Source organism: Sus scrofa, chromosome 18 (assembly GCF_054392235.1).
Source record: "Sus scrofa isolate SSC_HxYL_T2T_F1_AM1 chromosome 18, Sscrofa_HxYL_maternal_Yorkshire_Landrace_v2.0, whole genome shotgun sequence".
Lineage (NCBI taxonomy): Eukaryota > Metazoa > Chordata > Mammalia > Artiodactyla > Suidae > Sus > Sus scrofa.
Window position 1 is genome coordinate 46,774,816 of NC_139400.1, and position 19,988 is coordinate 46,794,803.

General features: G+C 47.6%; 1 protein-coding gene across 1 annotated transcript in view; it reads right to left on the reverse strand.

Annotated features, from left to right (window-relative positions):
- The window catches only part of EEPD1 (endonuclease/exonuclease/phosphatase family domain containing 1), a 122,959-nt gene that overhangs the window by 38,098 nt on the left and 64,873 nt on the right, over window positions 1–19,988 (reverse strand). Inside the window, exon 3 of the mRNA XM_013985720.3 lies at window positions 3,426–3,477. Coding sequence (XP_013841174.2) covers window positions 3,426–3,477 — 52 coding nt within the window. The remainder of the gene's footprint in view (window positions 1–3,425; window positions 3,478–19,988) is intronic.

Below are 19,988 nucleotides of genomic sequence, written 5' to 3' on the forward strand. Positions count from 1 at the left end.
CTGAGTCGGCGTCCTGAGCCTCCAGGAGGCTGGGTTCACACAGGCAGCTCTTCCGGCGGGCTTGAGCCTCGGGTGGGGTCAGCTGGTGCTCTGCCCTCTGGCCCTTCCAGGGCGAGGGTGACCTCCAGCTGGAGAGAACAGCCAAACTATTGTTTGCAGCTTTGCAGGAAGCTGTTTGAAAGGGTCATTGAAAAATGATCTTACTAAATCAAGCTGTACCAATATTTTTATTTCCTTTCATGTGATGACACATTTAAGGCATTAGATGGGCCTGTTTATAAAGCCTGGGAAACAAGTCTGTGTGACTTAAGTTCAGAAAAACAAGAGCGTCCTGCTCTTAAAGCATGGAGCAGAGGGAGTGCGCCGTGGCCTGCACCTGTCTCAGAGCATGTACTCACTCTCGGCGACTCAGGGACGTTTGGCCCCAAAAAAAAGCACATCAGATCCAAAACACTTTTGCAAAGAAATGTCACCTGTTCCGACAGCTGTGCATATTAAACCACCCCCTCAAGGTTCTAACATATTTTTAGAATAAGAAGCAATTATTTTTACAACTTATTTTTTAAATAAAGGACAAATCACTGTCACTCATCTGGGAAACTGCTTTACGTAGTGTTAGTGGAGAGGAGAAATAAACTCACTTGACCTCCCAGGTGTCCCCTGTCTTCACCCCCCAGATCTGCCGCATCTGAATTAAGACAGAGCCTGCCTTTGAAGAGGTAAAAACTGGGACCCTATGGACCTACATATGGGGTCAGTGGGCAGGCGTCCACCGTTCTCCTCTCCCCAGAAAGTGTGTTTTTAGGGCGAGTCAGGCAGATGAAACATGGAAGCCCTCATCTGGTAAGGATCACGGGAGCAAGGAGCAGAGAAAAAAACATCAGAAAACAGAGTATGAAAAGGAGACTTTCCCCTCTTCACCATGTCATCAGGGATCAACTATGAAACCCAAGACTTTTGGAGACTTTCAGAGGAAGGAACCATAGAAAGAATAGATAGTTTCACGGATAAGGGAAGGGGTCTTGGCCTTCGAGGTAGGCCCTCTGCTAGGTCCAACAGTCAAAGAGAGGCGAGGTTGGGAGGGGACCCGGCCCCCCCTTCAACAAAGCCTCCCTACACTGCTCTGTGCGCTGCAGAAACCCAGCAAGTCTGGCGCTTCCAAAAACGGGCAGGCTCCCTACCTAAAACCAGGAAAAGCACAATCAGGCCAATGGCTGGTAATTTTGACCGCTAAGCTCATAATGACAATGTCTAATGCTAAGGAGGAAAAGCCCTGAGTCGTACTGTCTAAGAGACCCGCAAACACTGCTGCTGTTTTTTAGCCTTTTATATTCTGTTTGACATAATTTAAACATGTTATGGGTCAGACTTAACCCTACAAGGAGCCGCGAGGGAAAGGATCCCTTCCAAACAGCTTCCATCTTACAAGAGAAAGGCACGGGCAGGCCCCCGCTGTCGGAACCGTCCGTCTGCAAGTGACCCGTCCCACGGTGGCAGGATCTCAGTTCAGCAGGTGCCAGGCATGGCGCTAAGCCCCTCACATCGACTGTCTACTTAGCCCTCTCGGTGCTTTCGTGACTTTCAGGTTTTAAAGATTCCCACTTTACAGACGGGGAAGGAAAAGCACAGAGAGGGTTAATAACCCAAGATAATGCGGTTAGGAAGGAGGGGGCTGTCTGAACCCCCACTCTCCGCCCTCCTCTTCCACGGCAACCCTCTCCTCTGCTGGAGCCATGAGCTATTAGGACCCCACCCTGGCTTGGCTGTGTGGCCCCTCTAGACTGTTATTAACCCAACTCGAAGGACCTAATGGATGTTTTTTGGTGCCTGTGTTTCTAGTATGCTGATACACCTTAGCCCAGGGGCCCCGCATGCTTATTGACTTTGTTTTTTTATTTGTTTGTTTGTTTAATTGAGGAGTAAAACAAATACCTGTAGTGAATATTGAGACCAGAATTATTTTTGGAGGGGTGACTTTTTAAAAGTTTCAAGAACACAAAGAATCGCCATGTACTCCTGGATCCCGTACAGTTTCGTTTTGTTTTATTTTGCTTTTTAGGGCCATACCCGTGGCATATGGAAGTTCCCAGGCTAGGGGTTGAATTGGAGCTGTAGCTGCCGGCCTACACCACAGCCACAGCAACACAGGATCTGAGACACATTTGCGACCTGCACCACAGCTCACGGCAATGCCGGATCCTTAACCCACTGAGCCAGGCCAGGGATCACACCCACATCCTCATGGATGCTAGCTGGGTTCATTACTGCTGAGCCACAATGGGAACTCCACTGGACCCAGTATGTTTTAATGGCTGGATTAAAGATTTCAGACAAGTAATTAAGAATTAATGTGAGTTGAGTGCTTTGGCGTTTAGAAAGGCCTTTGGCTGCACTAACTCCTTTGATTCTCTTGTCATCTCTCTGAGGTCAGGCAGGCAGCCCTACCCTTGTTTCACCCACGATACAAATGAGGCTGAAGGGACGGTAAATTCAGAGCTGGCGCTTCAACACCTCCCTCCCCTCCCTTCACTGCCTGGTGCTTCGTTTCAGACTTTATTTGCTTTGGTGCCAACCAGCAGACCGACCACATTTTAAATTCTGTAAATAAAGCATTTTATACATTTAATCCAAACATGTAAAATTCTATAAATAAAATCATGTCATTTGGGGGCTTCTCTCTTTAACCATTTTCTTGCATGTTAACCTTACAGATGTGATTAATGCCCATAGCCAAGTACTCAGGAAGAGCAGCCTGGTGTGAGTTGGGAGGCCTGCGGGTGGTGCATGGGCCTCCTTGGCACCTGCCAGCCGGTCTGTCAGCGCCCACCCCAGCTTGCACACAGAGCCTGGACCCACAACTGGCAGAAGATCCCCAGCTGAGTACTGGACTGGAACCTAGAAAGCCAAAACACACTGGCGACCTCCTTCAGGGTATCCAGGAGAGAGAGTTTCCCAAGTGGCCCCAAAAGGTCTCCGACTCATGAACTTGACTATTAAATAGAAAACGCACTGAATGAAACCCTAGGGCTCAACTCCTTCCTCTGGCACTTGGGTGATTTTCCTTGGGCAAGTTCCCTAACCTCGCTGGGCTTCAACTCCACCATCCACAAGCCCCGACGAGAGCACACATGGGCACAGAAAGCCTGCCCCCCGCCCCCGAGCCTGGCCCCCAGCAGGGAGAGCCTCCCCTCACCCTCAACTCTGAGGGAACCAAACAAGCTGGAGTCTGCAAGTGTTAACAGCCTCTAAGCAACGTGGGGCATTTTGATTAAAATTTCACATGGTTCACTGATTGTTAAGAAGACAGACTAACAGACTGACTTTGCTATAAATGCTGGCTCTGGAGACAGAGAGCTGAGCTTTTCCTGTGTGTGGCCCTCTGCTCGAAGCTTGTGAATCTCGGGTAGGAAGAACACACCATTTACCTTTTCGAGGGCCTCTCGGTCAAGGAGTTCTTGAACGGCTAGCAACTTGATGCTGTAAGAGAAAAATTAAAATCATGCTTGAAAACATTTCACGTCACCAAGCAGCAGTCAAATCACAAGAACAAAAGTCGGAAACTTCAGCCTGTTTCTACATCACCGCCCCTCTTCTGGCGACCTTTGCTTTGAACTGAAATGACCATTTCAAACTATTAAAGATGTTTCCAAATTATAAAAGCGATTTTACCCTATGACCCAGCAATTCCATGTGCGGGCATATACCCAGAAGATGTGAAAACAGGGACTCAAACAGATATTTGCACACCCATGTTCACAGCAGCACTAGTCACAACAGCCAAAATGTCAACACGACCTAGCTGTCCACCAATGTTTGAATGGAGAAACACAATATGGGACACACATGTGATGAAATATCATGAAGCCTTAAAAAGAAGGAAATTCTGGCATGTGCTATCACATAGGAGAAACCTGAAAACATTATGCTAAATGGAATGAGCCAGACACAAAAGCACAAATATTGTGTGATTCCTCGTATATGGATTACCTAGACTAGTCAAACCCGAAGAGACAGAAAGTAGAATCGTGGTTGCCAGGGGCTGGAGGAGGGAGGAAGGAGGAGTTATTTAATGGGTATGGAGTTTCTGTCTGGGAAAAGGTTCTGGAGATGGATGGTGTGAATGTGCTCAATGTCACTGAATTGTACACTGAATTACTAAGAGTTGAAAGAGTAACATACACCTCCCCACAAAAATTTCCAAAAGTTAAGTGACAGCTGCTCAGGCAAGCAACTTGAACAAATGCAGAGGGACAGTAAAATAGTTGCCAGTGTTCAGCGTCAATCTTCCCTCGAAGTCCCTTTGATGAGAGAACCAGCGGCAAATTACTAAGATCTATTCCTTATGAAGAGGGCCTGCTTAGCTGCTCATCTGTGGACCGCAAACGGATTGAGCCCTACTGTGCAGGTAGCCGAGGGCACCTGCTGACTATAACCTGCTCCCTGCCCTCGAGGGGAGCACAGCCTCTCAGAGGCCAGAGTCCCATCAGATAGGACAAGCTGTGCCGAATGGACCGTCTTGGGTGCAGACAGGAGCCCAGTAGCACAGAGGTAGCTTCCTGGAGGAGAAGCTCGTTTAGCCTTGCCAGGGGAGAGGGCTGGGGAGACCAGGGGCCCGCAGGGGGACAGCAGAGGCTGAGGCACCAAGGGTGCACCCAACTTGTCAGTTTCCAGTTTAGGGGCCAGAGCCCAGATGCAACCAGCCACCGAGATGAGAGAATGTGGACGTGGGTGCAGGTTTTACAGGGGCGGTATCGTCTCTTTTGCAACAAGTTCCTTGGGAAGCATTGGTGGACACCATGAAGGAAGTGGGATTTGAGCCACATTGTTGAGGGAGGGGTCAGCTGCTGATGGGGCGGTCGGGCTCCCTCCCCACCCAGCTAATCTGCTCCCGGTTACTGGTCACCGTGCTCCTCCCCCACCAACCTGCATGGTTCTCTGGAGCAGAAATGGGCCCCCCCTGCACCACACACCCTCTTGAAAGAAGCCACGCCCATGATTAGGTTCACCTCAATGTGCAGAATTCTCCGTAATCTCTCTGCACAGCTAAGCAAGCACTGTCCAGCCAAATGCAAAGGTTTATTTAAAAGCAACTCCAGCAAATGCAATAAAGGTTCTAAAGGCCTCGAAGAAACCACCATCACCAATTTAGCAAACATCCGGGCTCATGGACAGGTCTCTGGGCATTCCCTCTGCTCCAGTCACTGACTTTCCTTCATTTCTCAGACAGGTTTGCATTTGCTGTTTCTCTGGCTTGGAACAGTCTTCCCCCAGATTGACAACACGCCTGCATCTCACTGCATCCTTCCAGTCTGAGTGCAAATCTGTCTCGTCTAAGCAGCATCCCTGGTCACCAGCATGTGTGTGTTTGTTTGTTTGTTTGTTTCAGGGCACTTACTGGTACCTTCAAGCATTTATTTGCTGGGGTGTTTTTGTCCGTTTCCTCCCAAACAGCACAGAAGCTCCTTGAGATTGAGGGCTCAAGGGTCTTCTCACCACCCCATATGTAGTGACTCTGACACATGGAGGACACTCAGGAATATTTACTGGCTGCCTGGCAGGGCCCAGGGGCTTAGAGGCCAAGTCGCTGTAAGTGCAGAGAGCTAAAAATCATTGGCCAAGCCTCAGTTTCTCCATTTGAAAAGCAATGTCTCCAACAACATTGAAAACTATGCGCGTGATCCCTGGGGGAAAGGCATTATGTACATTTGTAGAAATGCCTGCCATAACGAGATGTGGCTGGTGGCAAGGCAAAGCTACCGGCCATCCCAGGACACTGATTCCCAGGACACACGTCTAGATTCCAGGCCACCGATGTGATGGATGGCACGTTACAGGCTAAGGAGATTCCATTCGCGGCTCAAGTTGCAAAAGCTTAAACTGCTTCTGAAATAACCACTGGAAAATATTTGTACTGGAGGAACTTTTAAAATAGTCTCTCATCCCTGCCCCTCCTTACAGTCATGAAATCCATTTCAGGATCAGATATAAACGGGGTAGAGGAAAGGTTTAAACACTGTTAATATAATCACCGCCCCCCCCCCCCACATACTTACAAAGATACTACGTCCAAACCACTGCAGAACACAACCTGAGAATCAACCGTTCAGGCTTTCAATGACTATTAAATTAAAACAACTTCAGTTGACTCTTATTTATTTATTTTTCTTTTTAGGGCCACACCTGTGGCATATGGAAGCTCCCAGGCTAGGGGTCAAATTGGAGCTGCAACTGAGGCCTACACTGCAGCCACAGCAACACTGGATCTGAGCCTCAGCTGTGACCTAGGCTGCAGCTCACGGCAATGCCTGATCCCTAACTCATTAAACGAGGCCAGGGATCTCACTTGCATCCTCATGGAGACTATGTTGGGTTCTTAACCCGCTGAGTCACAACAGGAACTCCCAGGTGACGATTTAGAGTCAAAACCTGAAGGGTGCTAGTCCCTGCTCTCACCCCTCTACTCTCCTCTTGAACGGGGACGGCAGATACTGGCATGCACACTGCTACTCTCCAACCCTCTCCACCTCTTCCCGTTGAACCTTCCCTCATTTAACTTAGAGCTTCAGAATCCTTCTCAACACTCCAGTGAGCCATGACCAATCTACTGAAGTGGACCACAGAGAGTAAATCAATTTATTTTCTGCTCTAAAACCAATATCAAACAGTATTTGTGTATTAGGCATGGGCAGAAAAAAATAGAGACCTTCTTATGCTACTAAAACCCAGCAGCACAAGAAGGACTTGCTTCAGGGGCATGGGAGAAAAGATGGAGAAGTGATGATAGGACACTCAAATCTGGATGGGTTGGGTTTCAAAATGAAAACAGTATGTGTTAATCAGAAGTTACTGCTAGAGCTGCATATGGAAGCTTCTTCAGGAAGCTGTCTTTTTTTCCTCCTTAGAGCTAAAGTCTTTAGCAGTATTCAAGATGTTTCCTGTTACATAACTAGCCTACTGTTAGTTCTTACCTTATTGGAAACTCTTCAAGTTGGGAGCATTTATTTCAGTATTTATGGTACCATATTCTTCGAACACATCAGATACTCCCTGGGAGGAAATTTCACACACATGAAGGAGCAACGAGCCCATTTACCAAGTCCTCCACTCAACACCTCTGACTTCTTACCCTGGAAGGGGATCTCATCTCTCTTTCAATCTTGCTCCCCCTTCCCTCCCTTTCTCTCTCCACCTCTCCCTCCTTCCTTCCCTCTTTCTGTCCTTTTGCTAGTTCCGCAAACATATAGTGAATGTGCCAGGCATGAGGGGGACAAAGATGAATGCAATATTGCCCCTGCCCTCTAAGGGCTCCCAGGGGCTAGGATGCTGCTGGAGCACGAGCCCAGGGAGGTATGTTTCTCTGAGACGCTCCCGGGTTCCAGCGAGGAGCAGCAGAGCTGGCTCAACAGGGCATGTCTGTCCGGGGGTCTGGTGCTTGGTCAGCACCCTCCGAGAATGGCAGAGCTCCCATCAGGTGGAAGTGGCAATGCACTACAATTTCTTCTTTGCACCGGACTTTGAGAAGAGGGGCAAGGCTCACAAAAGTAGCTGACAGCCGTGCTTTATTTAAAGAGATGGCCATTTTGAGGCCAAGTTTTGAAGTCGACATAGGCAACACTCTGAAGGGCTTAGAATGCACGCAATTAATGTTTCTACGTGAGCCACGAGAAGGTGAGGCGTTGAAGGGCAGATGTCTTATTCAGCAGGGTGACGGCTGGCACAGCGAGGTCTGCAACAGAATGTGAAGTGATGGGAAGAACACCAGCAGATGTCATCAGCAGGGAAGAAAAGCAGCCAAGGTGAAGAGGCAGAAGATGGAGGGCACCCCTCAACCCGGGGGCACCCCAGGGGGTATCTTAGGGCTCCAGATCGAATGAACTTACATGGCCCCCGAAAAGGCAGATTAAAGGTAACTCTGCGGGTGGAGCAGAAGCACTTAAAGGGTACCCAACTCCCAACTATTCAGAAACTCCTGCTTCTAGGACAGGTTATAACCTACAGGGTTCTGGCCCTTTGAGTTTCCACTGCATTATCAAGTGACACAGTATCATGCATGAGCTGATTTCAAGAAATGAAAGGGTGGAATATGACGGAGCCCTACGTTCACTGCACAGATCAAATATTTAAGGGGCAGGTATCATGTACCAGGCACTCCTGGGCACGGAGGAAACAGTGCTGGGCAAACACAGCACCGGCCTTCAAACTTCTGAGTCTAACAGAGGAACCAGGTAAGTGCAACAGCCACATGAAGAGCGCTCCCTAGAGGCAAAGGCAGGGTGCTATGAGGCACCCTGGAAGAGCACGATACAAAGCCGGGAGGCTCCCTGGGAAGTGACTCCTAAGCTGCCACCTGCAGGCTTGCAAGGCAGAGTGGGGGTGGCAGGGTAGGAGGAACCACACGAGTAAAGGAACCAGGTGGAAGATCTGGCACGGCCCCCACAGGGGCTGCATGCTGACCAGAACACGGGGTGCCTGGGGTGGCGTAGGTGCTGAGAGATTCTGCAGAAGCAAGTCAGTCCAGGCTATATATATATATACACACATATAGTCATTTTAGGGCCACACCCGTGGCATATGGAGGTTCCCAGGCTAGGGGTCCAATCGGAGCTGTAGCTGCCGGCCTACACCACAGCCACAGGAACACCAGATCTGAGCTGCATCTGTGACCTACACCACAGCTCACCGCAACGCCGGAGCCTTAACCCACTGAGCAAGGCCAGGGATGGAACCCGCAACCTCATGGTTCCTAGTTGGATTCGTTTCCACTGCATCATGACGGGAACTCCAGGCCATATATACATATTTTTTTTTAAAGCTGTATCAAGGAGTTCGGTCTGTGCTTTGGGGGCGAGGAGCGGCCCCTGATGAGGCAGAGTGGTGGTGTGGCAGAGGGCCCAGGACACAGAAGATGCCCAAGAGCGGTGTAAAAATGGCTCTGATGTGGAGCTGGATGGGGGTGGGGGGTGGGGACAAGACTGGAGGCAGCGGGACCCAAGGTGGGTCCAGGGAAGAGAGGATGGAGGCTGGTGCGGGGAAAAGGCACTGGGCTGACTCCAAACAGAGGGGCAGCTGGCAGGACCTGAGGAAGAAATAGATGTGGGGGAGTCCCCTCAGCCCCCGCCTGTAAGACTGGGGACAGGAGAGACCACCTGCTTGGGCTGCAGGTGTGGCCAGGTCTGGGACACACGGACTCCGGGGCCTGTGGGACCTCTCAGGGGGGTGGGAACAGGCAGCTGGCCATCCCTCAGCAAGGGCGGGGCTGGAGATTGGGACACCGGAAGCGTGAGGGTGGTGACCAGAGGAGTCAGGTCACCCAGGAGCCTGGGGGGAGGGACAGAAGCCCGAGGGCCATCACCACTTAAGAGACCAGTGGAGGAACAGAGCCTGGGGGGAACTAGAGACGGAACTGCCAGAAAGAAAGAGGGAAGACCCAGGGCATGTGGCCCAGAGGCCAGGGGAGAGGGCGAGGTAAGAGGCTGGGGACAGTGGTTCTGAGTCTGAAGAAGGGCAGGGCAGGTGGGGCTGGTGTTCTGGGAGAGAGCAGGCTCGAAAAGGGGTGGAGGGACCCCAGGTTTCAGCAGCTGGGGGTGGGGGGAATGGGTGGTGGAGAAGGGGAAATAAAGAGATAAAGCTCCAGGTGGAAGAGGCGGGGTGGGGTGGCAAGTCCCCAGAACCATGTGCCCGGGGCAGACGGCAAAGGCAAGAGGCCCTCACCTTAGCGAGTGCATGTAATTACTCAAGTGCAGACAGCCACCCCTCTCAAGGCTTCTTCCCACCACCCCTCCCTTCACCTAAATCTCCCCAAACGGTATCATCACAGGACCCAGCTTTTCTCTCAGAGCATAATCACCACTCGTGTGATTTGGGGAAAAGTGAAGATCCAGAAAGACCTAAAGGGTGCCAAGGGTGCTTTTGTAAGTATTTCCACAACCTCTTCTGCAGGAGGAAAGGGGAAGGAGTGAGAAGGTTCGTGGAGATGCAAGCTCTGTGGCCAGCGCAGCAGCCCAGCCCGGGCCTGAGAGCCAGGCCAGCGAGGGGAGCAGGGTTCCCACCTGCACCTTCAGCAGGAGCTCAGAGTCTCAGGTGTAGCAGCACCAACCTGGGGGAGTGGGAGAGGCAGCCTTCCAGCAAGAGGAGAGGATGGAGAGAAGGTGGAACTGCAGGTAGGGCCAGTGGTCACGGGCAATGGCCACTCTCCACTCATGCGTAGGACTTGGGGCCACTTATGAAATTTCACGGAAGCCAAAGTCAGAAACTGTGTCAATTCAGTTGTCTGAACACTGCTCTTTCCCTTTCAAGGAAGGCACCATATCCCCTTCCCCTGAGCAATGTAAGGAAGAGTTCTCCTTTCTGATCGCCACATTTTTAGAAGATGCCATGGGGTGTTAAGTTCAGACTCACTTCCCCTAATGCTTTATTGTCTCCACCACTGGCTCAGGGTCGGGAAAACAGCGGAAGTCAGAGACGGGCTCCCAGGGAAGGGCTGCTCTTCCCACAGGAATCTCCCACAGCCTCTCATCCCATCGCTGCCAAACATGCTCCCCTTCATGCATCCGCTCCAAAGCCAAATGCTGAATTAGTACATTAGCACCAGAACGGTCTACATGGAATTTAGTTTGGGTAACTGTTCTTGGCAGCTTTGCAAGAACTAGTCTGCAAAACAGTGGGCAGGAACCTTCTCTGATGATGGTCCCATGGTTTCTGGTCTATTCAGCTTTTCAACTGCTTAGATCAATGACAGTAATTTCCAGTTCTTAGAAATTCCTTTGGAGATTGTCTCATCCATTCAGATGTTCACATTTCGTGCACAGGATTGTCCTTGTCATCAGCTTAGAACTTAAACCAACATCTGCAGTCATGCCCCCTCCCTCATTCTTTCATGTGTGTGAATAGTTTCTCTCATTTAAAAATTAGATTCATGAGGAATCAGTCTCCTTTGTTAGTCTTCTGAGAAAATTAGCAGCAGGATTTATCAGGTCTAATCTTTTTTTCTCATTAATTAAGGTCAACATTTATCTTAATTCCTTTCTCCAACTTCCCACTCTTTTTTTTTTTTTTTTTTTTTTGCCATTTCTTGGGCCGCTCCCGCGGCATATGGAGGTTCCCAGGCCAGGTGTCCAATTGGAGCTGTAGCTGCCAACCTACGCCAGAGCCACAGCAACGCGGGATCCGAGCCACGTCTGTGACCTACACCACAGCTCACGGCAACGCCGCATCGTTAACCCAATGAGGAAGAGCAGGGATCGAACCCACAACCTCATGGTTCCTAGTCAGATTCGTTAACCACTGCGCCACGACGGGGAACCCCCCCCCCCCCACTCTTTTCTTTAGTTCTCCTGTTTGCCTTCTGGAGTTAGCTATCCGTTTAGTTAAATGATTCCTTGTATATAAAGCCATGAATTTTTCTCTAAATTAATATTTGTCCTTGTTCAACCTTTCAATGTGTAGCCTTCTTATTACTTTTCATCTGGTCTGCGGTTGTAGCTCTGGTCTCTTACTGGACTCCAGAGTATTAGGATTATACTTGTCTACCTCTAAGTATTCAAGTTTTATAATTTTGTATTTTCTATAATTCTAGTGCACTGTGGGTAAAGAAAGTACCCTGTCCCTTTCCTGTTTTTAGAAATCACTGATGCTTTTTTGGGTCTACTTCATGATGAGCTTTGCTTTTCCATTTCCCAGGGTTTGGACAGTTCTAGATTCATTTGTGGATGTTCTGTGTTTACCTGTAAGTTTTTCACATTAGCTCGGGGGAGAAGGGAAGGGCTCTGGAGTCGGTTGGCCTGGGGTTCAAGTTGCATCCCCAACTGGTGCAAGATCTTAGGGAACCTTAAGAACAATGGGTGGAAGGAGGCAGAGGCTCTGACATCCACATCCTTGGCCTGGAGTAGAGACGCTGAAGGTAAAGTTTTCAGCACATTGCTTAGCTGAGAGTAATCCTCCATAAATGGTAGATATGGGTACCAGTACTATTCAGAGCCTTTCTTTAGCCATTAAAAAAAGTTAGAATAATAAGAGGAATAATAATAATAATAGGAATAATAATAAAGGAAATAACTTATTTGGGCACCAACCTATCTCAGACAAGTAACACAATAAACCTTTACCTCCTCTTCCCTTGTTGATCTCCGTTAATAGCACTCCTGGGTTGAGACCCAGGATACTGTTACCTGATTATCTTTACACGCTCAAGCTGATCTTTTTTTTTTTTTATTATTCAATGAATTTATCACATCTGTATCTCCAGCTGATCTTAAGAGCAATTTCTGACATTTGTATTTGTTTGATCACTAGACCTATAATTTTTATAGGTCTCTAGTTTTACTGATCCCAGAGCCTAGGCTACCTATTCCTCTCTAGTTTTACTGATCCCAGAGCCTAGGCTACCTATTCCTCAGTTCTATTTTGCTTTACCACATCAGTTTCTGCAACATAACTTTAAAGAAAATTTTAAAGAAAGGAACATGTTTATTTTCCCAAGCACTTGCATACTGGGTTGCATATCGGAAGGACTTTCTGATGGGGCTTCATGCACAGAAGACACCTCAGTCAAGTGTAAAGTAGCCTGGTTACAACATGACCCCCCAAACTTTATAGATGGTTTGCAAACTTACTTGATAAAAGAATTTTCATATTCCCAGCCCAGGCAGGCATGAATATATCTGAACTGAAAACAACATCAAAAACCCTTCCCTGGTGTTCTCATCTGACAGGTTCAGTAGACACAGACTCTGTTACAAAGAACAGGTCTAAAGTCAGCTTGATTTTATTGTTCTTTTCTCTGTTTGGATAATTACAAAATGTTTTTTTCATCCCCTTAATCCTTGTCTTCCTGTATTTTGCCAGGGTTTGCCCAGATGTGGGCCTCTCTCCCCCGAGTTTATTCTGCATGTGGGAGGTGAGCTCTTCACATTTAGACAGTCTCTCGGCAGCTCAGGGAAATACCCGATGCCAGGTCACTGATCCCCAAACTCACCAACACTGATAAGCTGAACATGCCCAGAAATAAACCCATGCACCCATGCGCTAATCTGTGACAAAGGAGGCAAGAACATGCAGTGGGAAAAAGACAGACACTTCAGAGTGGTTCTGGGAAAACTGGACAGCTACATGGAAAAGAATGAAATTAAAATTCTCTAACATCATACACAAAAATAAATTCAAAATGGATTAAAGACTAAATGTAAAGGTCAGATACTATAAAACTCCTAGAGGAAAACAGGCGGAATACTCTCGGACATAAATCACAGGAATATCTTTTTTGATCCAACTCCTAGAGTAATGACCATAAAAACAAAAAATAAACAAATGGGACCTCATTAAACTTAAAGCTTCTGCACAGCAAAGGAAACCATAAAAAAATGAAAAGACTACCCACAGAATGGGAGAAAAATCTTTGTAAACGAAGCAACCAAGAGCTTAATCTCCAAAACATATAAACATCTCACGCAGCTTTGTATCAAAAAAACGAACCCAATCAAAAAATGGTTTGATCTAAATAGATATTTCTCCAAAGACAGACAGATGGCCAAAATGCACATAAAAAAATGCTCAGCATCACTTATTACTAGGGAAATACAAATCAGAACTACAATGAGGTGTCACCTCACACCAGTCAGAATGGCCATCAACAAAAAACTATAAATGCTGGAGAGGATGTGGAGGAAAGGGAACTCTCCTATATTGTCAGTAGGAACGTAAATTGGTGCAGCCACTATGGAAAACAGTATGGAGTTTCCTTAGAAAACTAAATACGAAACTACCATATGACCCAGCAATCCCACTCTTCAGCATATATCCAAAGAAAACCATAATTCAAAAAGATACATGTACCCTAATGTTCACTGTAGCACTATTTACAATAACTGAGGCATGGAAGCAACCTAAATGTCTATCAACAGAGGGATGGAGAAAGAAGATATGGTACGTACATACAATGGAATATTACTCAGCCACAAAAAAGAAGGAAATAAAGCCATTTGCAGCAATAGGGATGGACCTTAGAGATTACTAAGTGAAGTAAGTCAGAAGACAAATATCATACAGCATCACGTACATGTGAAATCTAATAAAAATGATACAAAAAGAATTCATTTATAAAACAAAAACAAGTTCACAGATTTCAAAATCAAACTCAAGAGTAATCAAAAGAGAAACCATGGGGTGGGGGGAGGGATGAAGAGGGAGGATGGTATTAACACTTACACACTATTATACATAAAACAGACAACTAACAAGGACCCATGTCCTTGCCCAGGGAGGTCTACTCAATGTTCCCTAATAACCTATACGGGAAAAAGAATGGATATATGTACATGTGTAACTGATTCCCTTTGCTGTGCACCTGAAACCAAGACAGTATTTTAAATCAGTGATGCTCTAATAAAATTGTTTAAAAAGCTACCCAAAAAAGCTGAATGTGGGCTGTCAATTCCATCTCTTCCACATCTAAAACTTGTCTTTCATTCTCGTTCTTGTATTTTCCAGAATAGTTTCTCGAGTTCCTTTTTCTTTCACCCACATCACTGACTTGATGTTCCATAGCATTTCATTAGTTTTCTGAGACCGCGCCAGCAAAGCACCACAAACTCAGTGACTTAGCACAGCAGAAATTTATTCTCTCACCGTTCTGGAAGCCAGAATTCTAAAATCAGCATGACTGGACCAAGATGTAATTGTCAGAACAGCTATCCTTCCTCTGGAGGCTCTAGAGGAGAATCCATGCGTTGCCCCTTCCAGTGTCCAGTGGCCGCCAGCATGCCCTGGCTTGTGGTCACATCATTCTAAGCTCTGTCTCCGTGGTCACACTGCCTCCTCTTCTATCATCAAACTTCCCTCAGCCTATCTCTCCTAAGAATACTTGTGAGCATTTAAGGCCTGTGTAGATAATGCACGATAACTTTCCATCTCTCAATATCCTCAGTCACATCTGCAAAGTTGTTTTTTTTTTTTTCTGTATAAAGTAATATTCACAGATTCGAGAGATTAGGATATGGATATCTTTGGGGGACCATTATTCATCCTCCCACATATTAATACACTTCTATACTCCTAATTTGGATTTTAGCTCCACTACTTGATTTTGCTTCCTCAACACAATTCCTCATTTAACCCATCTCTCTCTCTTTTTTTGGTACCTTTTCATATGAACTCACTCTTTGCTTTTGTTTTTCTGTTTCTGTTCCAGGGAGGTCATGTCTTTTTGTCTTAAGGATGCCACACATTTCCCCCAAATCCTCTTCTGGAGCTTGCTGTAGATGATCTTCCAAAAGTAGCCACTGCTTCTGGGTCTTAACAAGCTATGACCTTTGCCTTGTGCTGCAAAACTTTTCTTTTCTTTCTTTCTTTCCTTTTTTTTTTTTTTTTTTTGTCCGTTTTAGGGCTGTATCACGGCAGATGGAGGTTCCCAGGCTAGGGGTCTAATCAGAGCTGTTGCTGCTGGCCTACACCACAGCCACAGTAACGGGGGATCCGAGCCATATCTGCGACCTACACCACAGCTCACGGCAATGCCGGATCCCTTAACCCACTGATGGAGGCCAGGGATCGAACCCGCAACCTCATGGTTCCTAGTCGGATTCATCTCTGCTGCGCCACAACGGGAATTCCTGCAGAACTTTTCCACACAGTCTTTTTTGGTCTTTATTCACCCTTGAATAAGGAAAAGTTTGTCCAGGTCAATGACGAAATTTCAACTGTTATGAGTGAACTGACAGTGGTTCCATTTTCTGCCCACCTGCAAAAGGATGGTTCTCCTTCTCGTGCTGCTATGGGAGGAGACAGGCAGAGACACAGCTTCTAGTGATTCAGAACCTTTGCTCCAGTAAGGTTCACTCCTCCTCACAGACTTACTCAACTTAAGACAGAAAATGCTCCACTTTCCAGCACGCACAGCTCTCAGGGCACCTCCATACAGCCCTCTGCTTTAGGGAGCAGACTTACTAGAATGCACTGAAATCACGCCAGTTTCCCCGATTTCCCATCTGGTAATTCATTCCCACATTTTCTTTCTCTGCTTGGGTATAGGGGGAAAAAAGAGAGTTGGGTTTTACAAAAGCCTGCATCGGAGGCCTGTAGCTGAGAATAGAAAAAAGAAAAAGAAAAACAAAACCAAAAAACAGCCCAAGCAGTTGGACTTTAAGTCCCGAGTTATGCAGTGGAGAAGGGACAAACTACTTCCTGCCGGTGGGGCATCCTCTCTATGAACCTGCACGTCGCACGCTCCATCCTGAGCACAGCCCCGCAGCCCAGCTCCATCTGCCTTCTCAACACCACCAGTCAGGATCCCGGTATTTGTCAGTCCTTCTTGGTTTTCGCCGGCCCGTGAGTTTTTGTTATTCTTTTGTGTCACCATAGGTATCTCAGGGAGAAATCAGGAGGAACTGTAAGCCACAGGGCACCTGGAACCAGGGGAGAGCCTGTGCCTTTTTGATGAACAAGAAGATGGTTTTGACAACAGCCAAGTGCTTCCAGAGATGGTGTCTCTGAAGGGCAAGATGATGATGATGTCTGGTCGCCTGTTTTTAGCGATGGCTTATTCAGCAAATGCAAAGACTGGCTCTTCCTCCACCTGCAGGGCTCTGCAATCTCCACCTGAGGAGAAGCATCCCCAAAAGAACCTGTATCTTTGAGGCAGGGTCAGCTCCGCAAGCTTCTGGGGCTCCAGACCTCCAGGCTCCTGCGTACTGGCGGGCACCCTAGATCCTAGCTCCCAGGAAGCCCCTCCATGTGGAATCAGGACAGCACCCTCTGGAAATCTCAAGCACAAACCCCGACAACTGTCAGAGGAAAGAAGCCTGCCTTTAACTGAAAACAGATGAAGACAATCAGACCCAAGGCCAGACTGTGGACGGGAGGGAGGGTCCCGATGGAGACTGAGAGAGGCTTTTCCAACCCCCACTTTTTCTCTCCTCTCTTGTTTTGTTGTTGTTGTTGCTGCTGCTTTTTAGGGCTGCACCTGCGGCATATGGAAGTTCCCAGACTAGGGGCTGAATCATCGGAGCTACAGCTGCCAGCCTATGCCACAGCCACAGCAAAGCGGGATCCAAGCCATGTCTGTGACCTACACCACAGCTCACGGTAACACTGGATCCTTGCTTGACCCACTGAGCGAGGCCAGGGATCGAACCTACATCCTCATGGATATTAGTCAGGTTGGCAACCCACCGAGCCACAGGAGGAACTCCCCACACTTTTTTTTTTTCAGCAGCCAATTGCTTACTTCATGCCACTTTTTAAAAGGTGAAACATTTAACCTAATCTGAGGTCTGAGACCCCACAAGAAAGCTCATTAGGAAGTTAAACGGCAGGAGAGAAAATGACAGAAAACGGAGCAATTTTATTCCTGGGAAGTTTGGGAGGGAAGACCCAGGAACAGACAGAAATGTGGACAGAACCCACGGAGGGGAGACAGAAGGAGCTGGTAAGCGAGTGTGGCGCAGATATCAGGTTCTCTGCGGAGGCTTTATTATGTTATTTTACTCACATCTCAAAGCTTCTGCTCTCAGACACGGAGAAGTAACAAACTGCAGGTTCCAAAGTGAAGGAGCATTCAGGGCTTTTGCCTCTATGATCTGGATGCTACAACATTCATTTTCCTTCCTCCTGGCTCTGGGATATTTTATTCTCCACTGAAGAGGCAGGGATTTCGACTCCTATTTTACAGCTTCAGAGGGACGAGGGGGCTTGTGCAAGGTCCACACGAGAGCCAGGAATCAAGCCCGGGTCTGTATGATTTAAAAGAACCTGTTTCTTTTATTCTTTCAACAAATGTTCACTGAGCACTCAGTACATGCCAGGCATGGCTCTGGGCATCAGATAGAGAGAGCAGTGAACCAAACAGGATCTTGACTCTCACAAAGCTGACATCCTAACACCCTGGGGATGTGCCTCATTAGCTCTGCTTCAGAGAGGAGGTCGGTGTTTGCATTACCAAACAAAAGCAAAGTGAGGTCAGGGATTGAACCCGCATCCTCATGGATACTATTTGGGTTCATAATCCACTGAGCCACAACGGGAGCTCCTTGGGGACTTCTTGGAACCTGAGCCTTCCCCCTTAAATTTTTTCAGCACATTTTTACACAAGAAAGAGACATCTGGCTAAAACAGTCAGAATACTCTGCAAATATCATCTGAAGATAATTTTTCCTGCAGGAAGGACTCTTTCACCACCCTCCCCCATCTGCTTTTCCCAAGCCCTTTTGGGTTAGTCCTTGGCTTTCACTGGGGGAGGCACAAGAAACAACCAGATCAAATGGGCTTTTGCATCTGCTGTGGGGGCTGGGTCCGCCTCCTGCACAACCTCACCTGACAACAGCCGAGGACTGCAGCTGGCATGTCCCCCTCTGCACCTCCGCTTGCCTGTGTCCAGAACCACTCGGGGGGTGTCACCAGGGATGGCCTTGTCTTCTTTCCCTGCCTTCCCTTCCATCACTAGACTTCCTTCCAACATTGTCATCTTTCGTACTGTAGGTGTTTCTCTATGTGTATCAAATCCCGTGACACTGAAATAACACACACACACACACACACAGGTTTTTTCTTTTTTTTCCAACACACATTTTTTCAATGCACACTGGCCAGTTCTCAGGTCAATAACTAAGAGTTTGGGGTTGGTTTTTTTTGCCCCCATCTTTTTGTGTTTGGGGATTCCTGGGGGATTCCGTTACCCATTTTTTTCTATAAATGTCATCAACTTAAGTTTTGCCATTGAGTTGCTCTTTTTGCTCCCAATATTTAAATGATGAATTTTTTCAAGCCTTCAGGAAAGTTTAGAGAACTGTCCAGGGAACACACATACCCCTACCACCCTACATTCCACAACTGTCAGCTAGGGGTCCAATTGGAGCTGTAGCCGCTGGCCTATGCCACAGCCACAGCAACGCGGGATCCGAGCAACATTTGCAACCTACACCACAGCTCACAGTAACACTGGATCGTTAAGCCACTGAGCGAGGCCAGGGGTTGAACCCGCATCCTTATGGATGCTAGTCGGGTTTGTTAATTGCTAGGCCATGACAGGAACTCCCACACCTGTTAGCATTTTACTTTGTTTGCTTTCTTACACATTTGTCCTTTGAACCATCTATCTTTTTGTGGTTGCTGATGATGCATTTCAGGATAAGCTGCAGCGCAATGATTCGGTTTCTGATATTCCACACAAAGGCTGGCCTCAACGTAACTCTTCCTTTCATTTGCAACCCCACTCCCTGCAGACTCCAGGCCCCAGCAAGCAATTCCACCTTGAAGCTCTACCGCAGACCCCGTATGTATTAATGCATCTCTCCGGGGCTTTCCCCACTGGCTCGCTCTTATGCTTTCATTAGCCCTTCCTAACCTGCGTGGAATCGCCACTCGCCCTCACCCGCTCCCCTTCTGTCATCTGTTTCCACCCTAAGCCTGTCAAGCCAGCATGAAATGAGTATTTCTAGAGCTCAGCTCTACTTGTGATCACACTCTTTTCGGCCAAGAAGAGTGATATTTTCACACCGGTCTCAGTATAAATGATCCCTCTGGGTGCACTTCAAAAGCAACCCAAACCGGCTCTGCCCTTGGACCCTCCTGCCCATCACCCAGCTCTCAGGAACAACCAGAGCGTCGTCTGGGCCCAGCCAGGCGTATTGCCGCTGCCTTCAACTACCGCTGGCACTGTCCGAAACACTTAGTTACTTCTTGCATTTTTCTGGGAAAACAGTAAGAGCAACTCACTGAACGTGCAAGAGAAAGAAAATTTCCGCTTTCAGAACTACTGGAAACCAGAAAGTTATCTAACACAATAGAGGGTCTGTATTGTGTTCCAGCTTAAGGCTCTGGCCAGAATTCTTCATCTGGCTTTCAACGCCGACCTTTCACCTTTTAGCAAGACTTCTCTTCCTTTTAGGCCAGACGAAAATTCACCTCTGGGTTTTGTCAGAGGCAATGGCTCCTCATTAATCAGCAGACAGCAAAGTTCACCCTTTCTTGTAATGCAAACCAGCCAGTTAGAGGCTCTG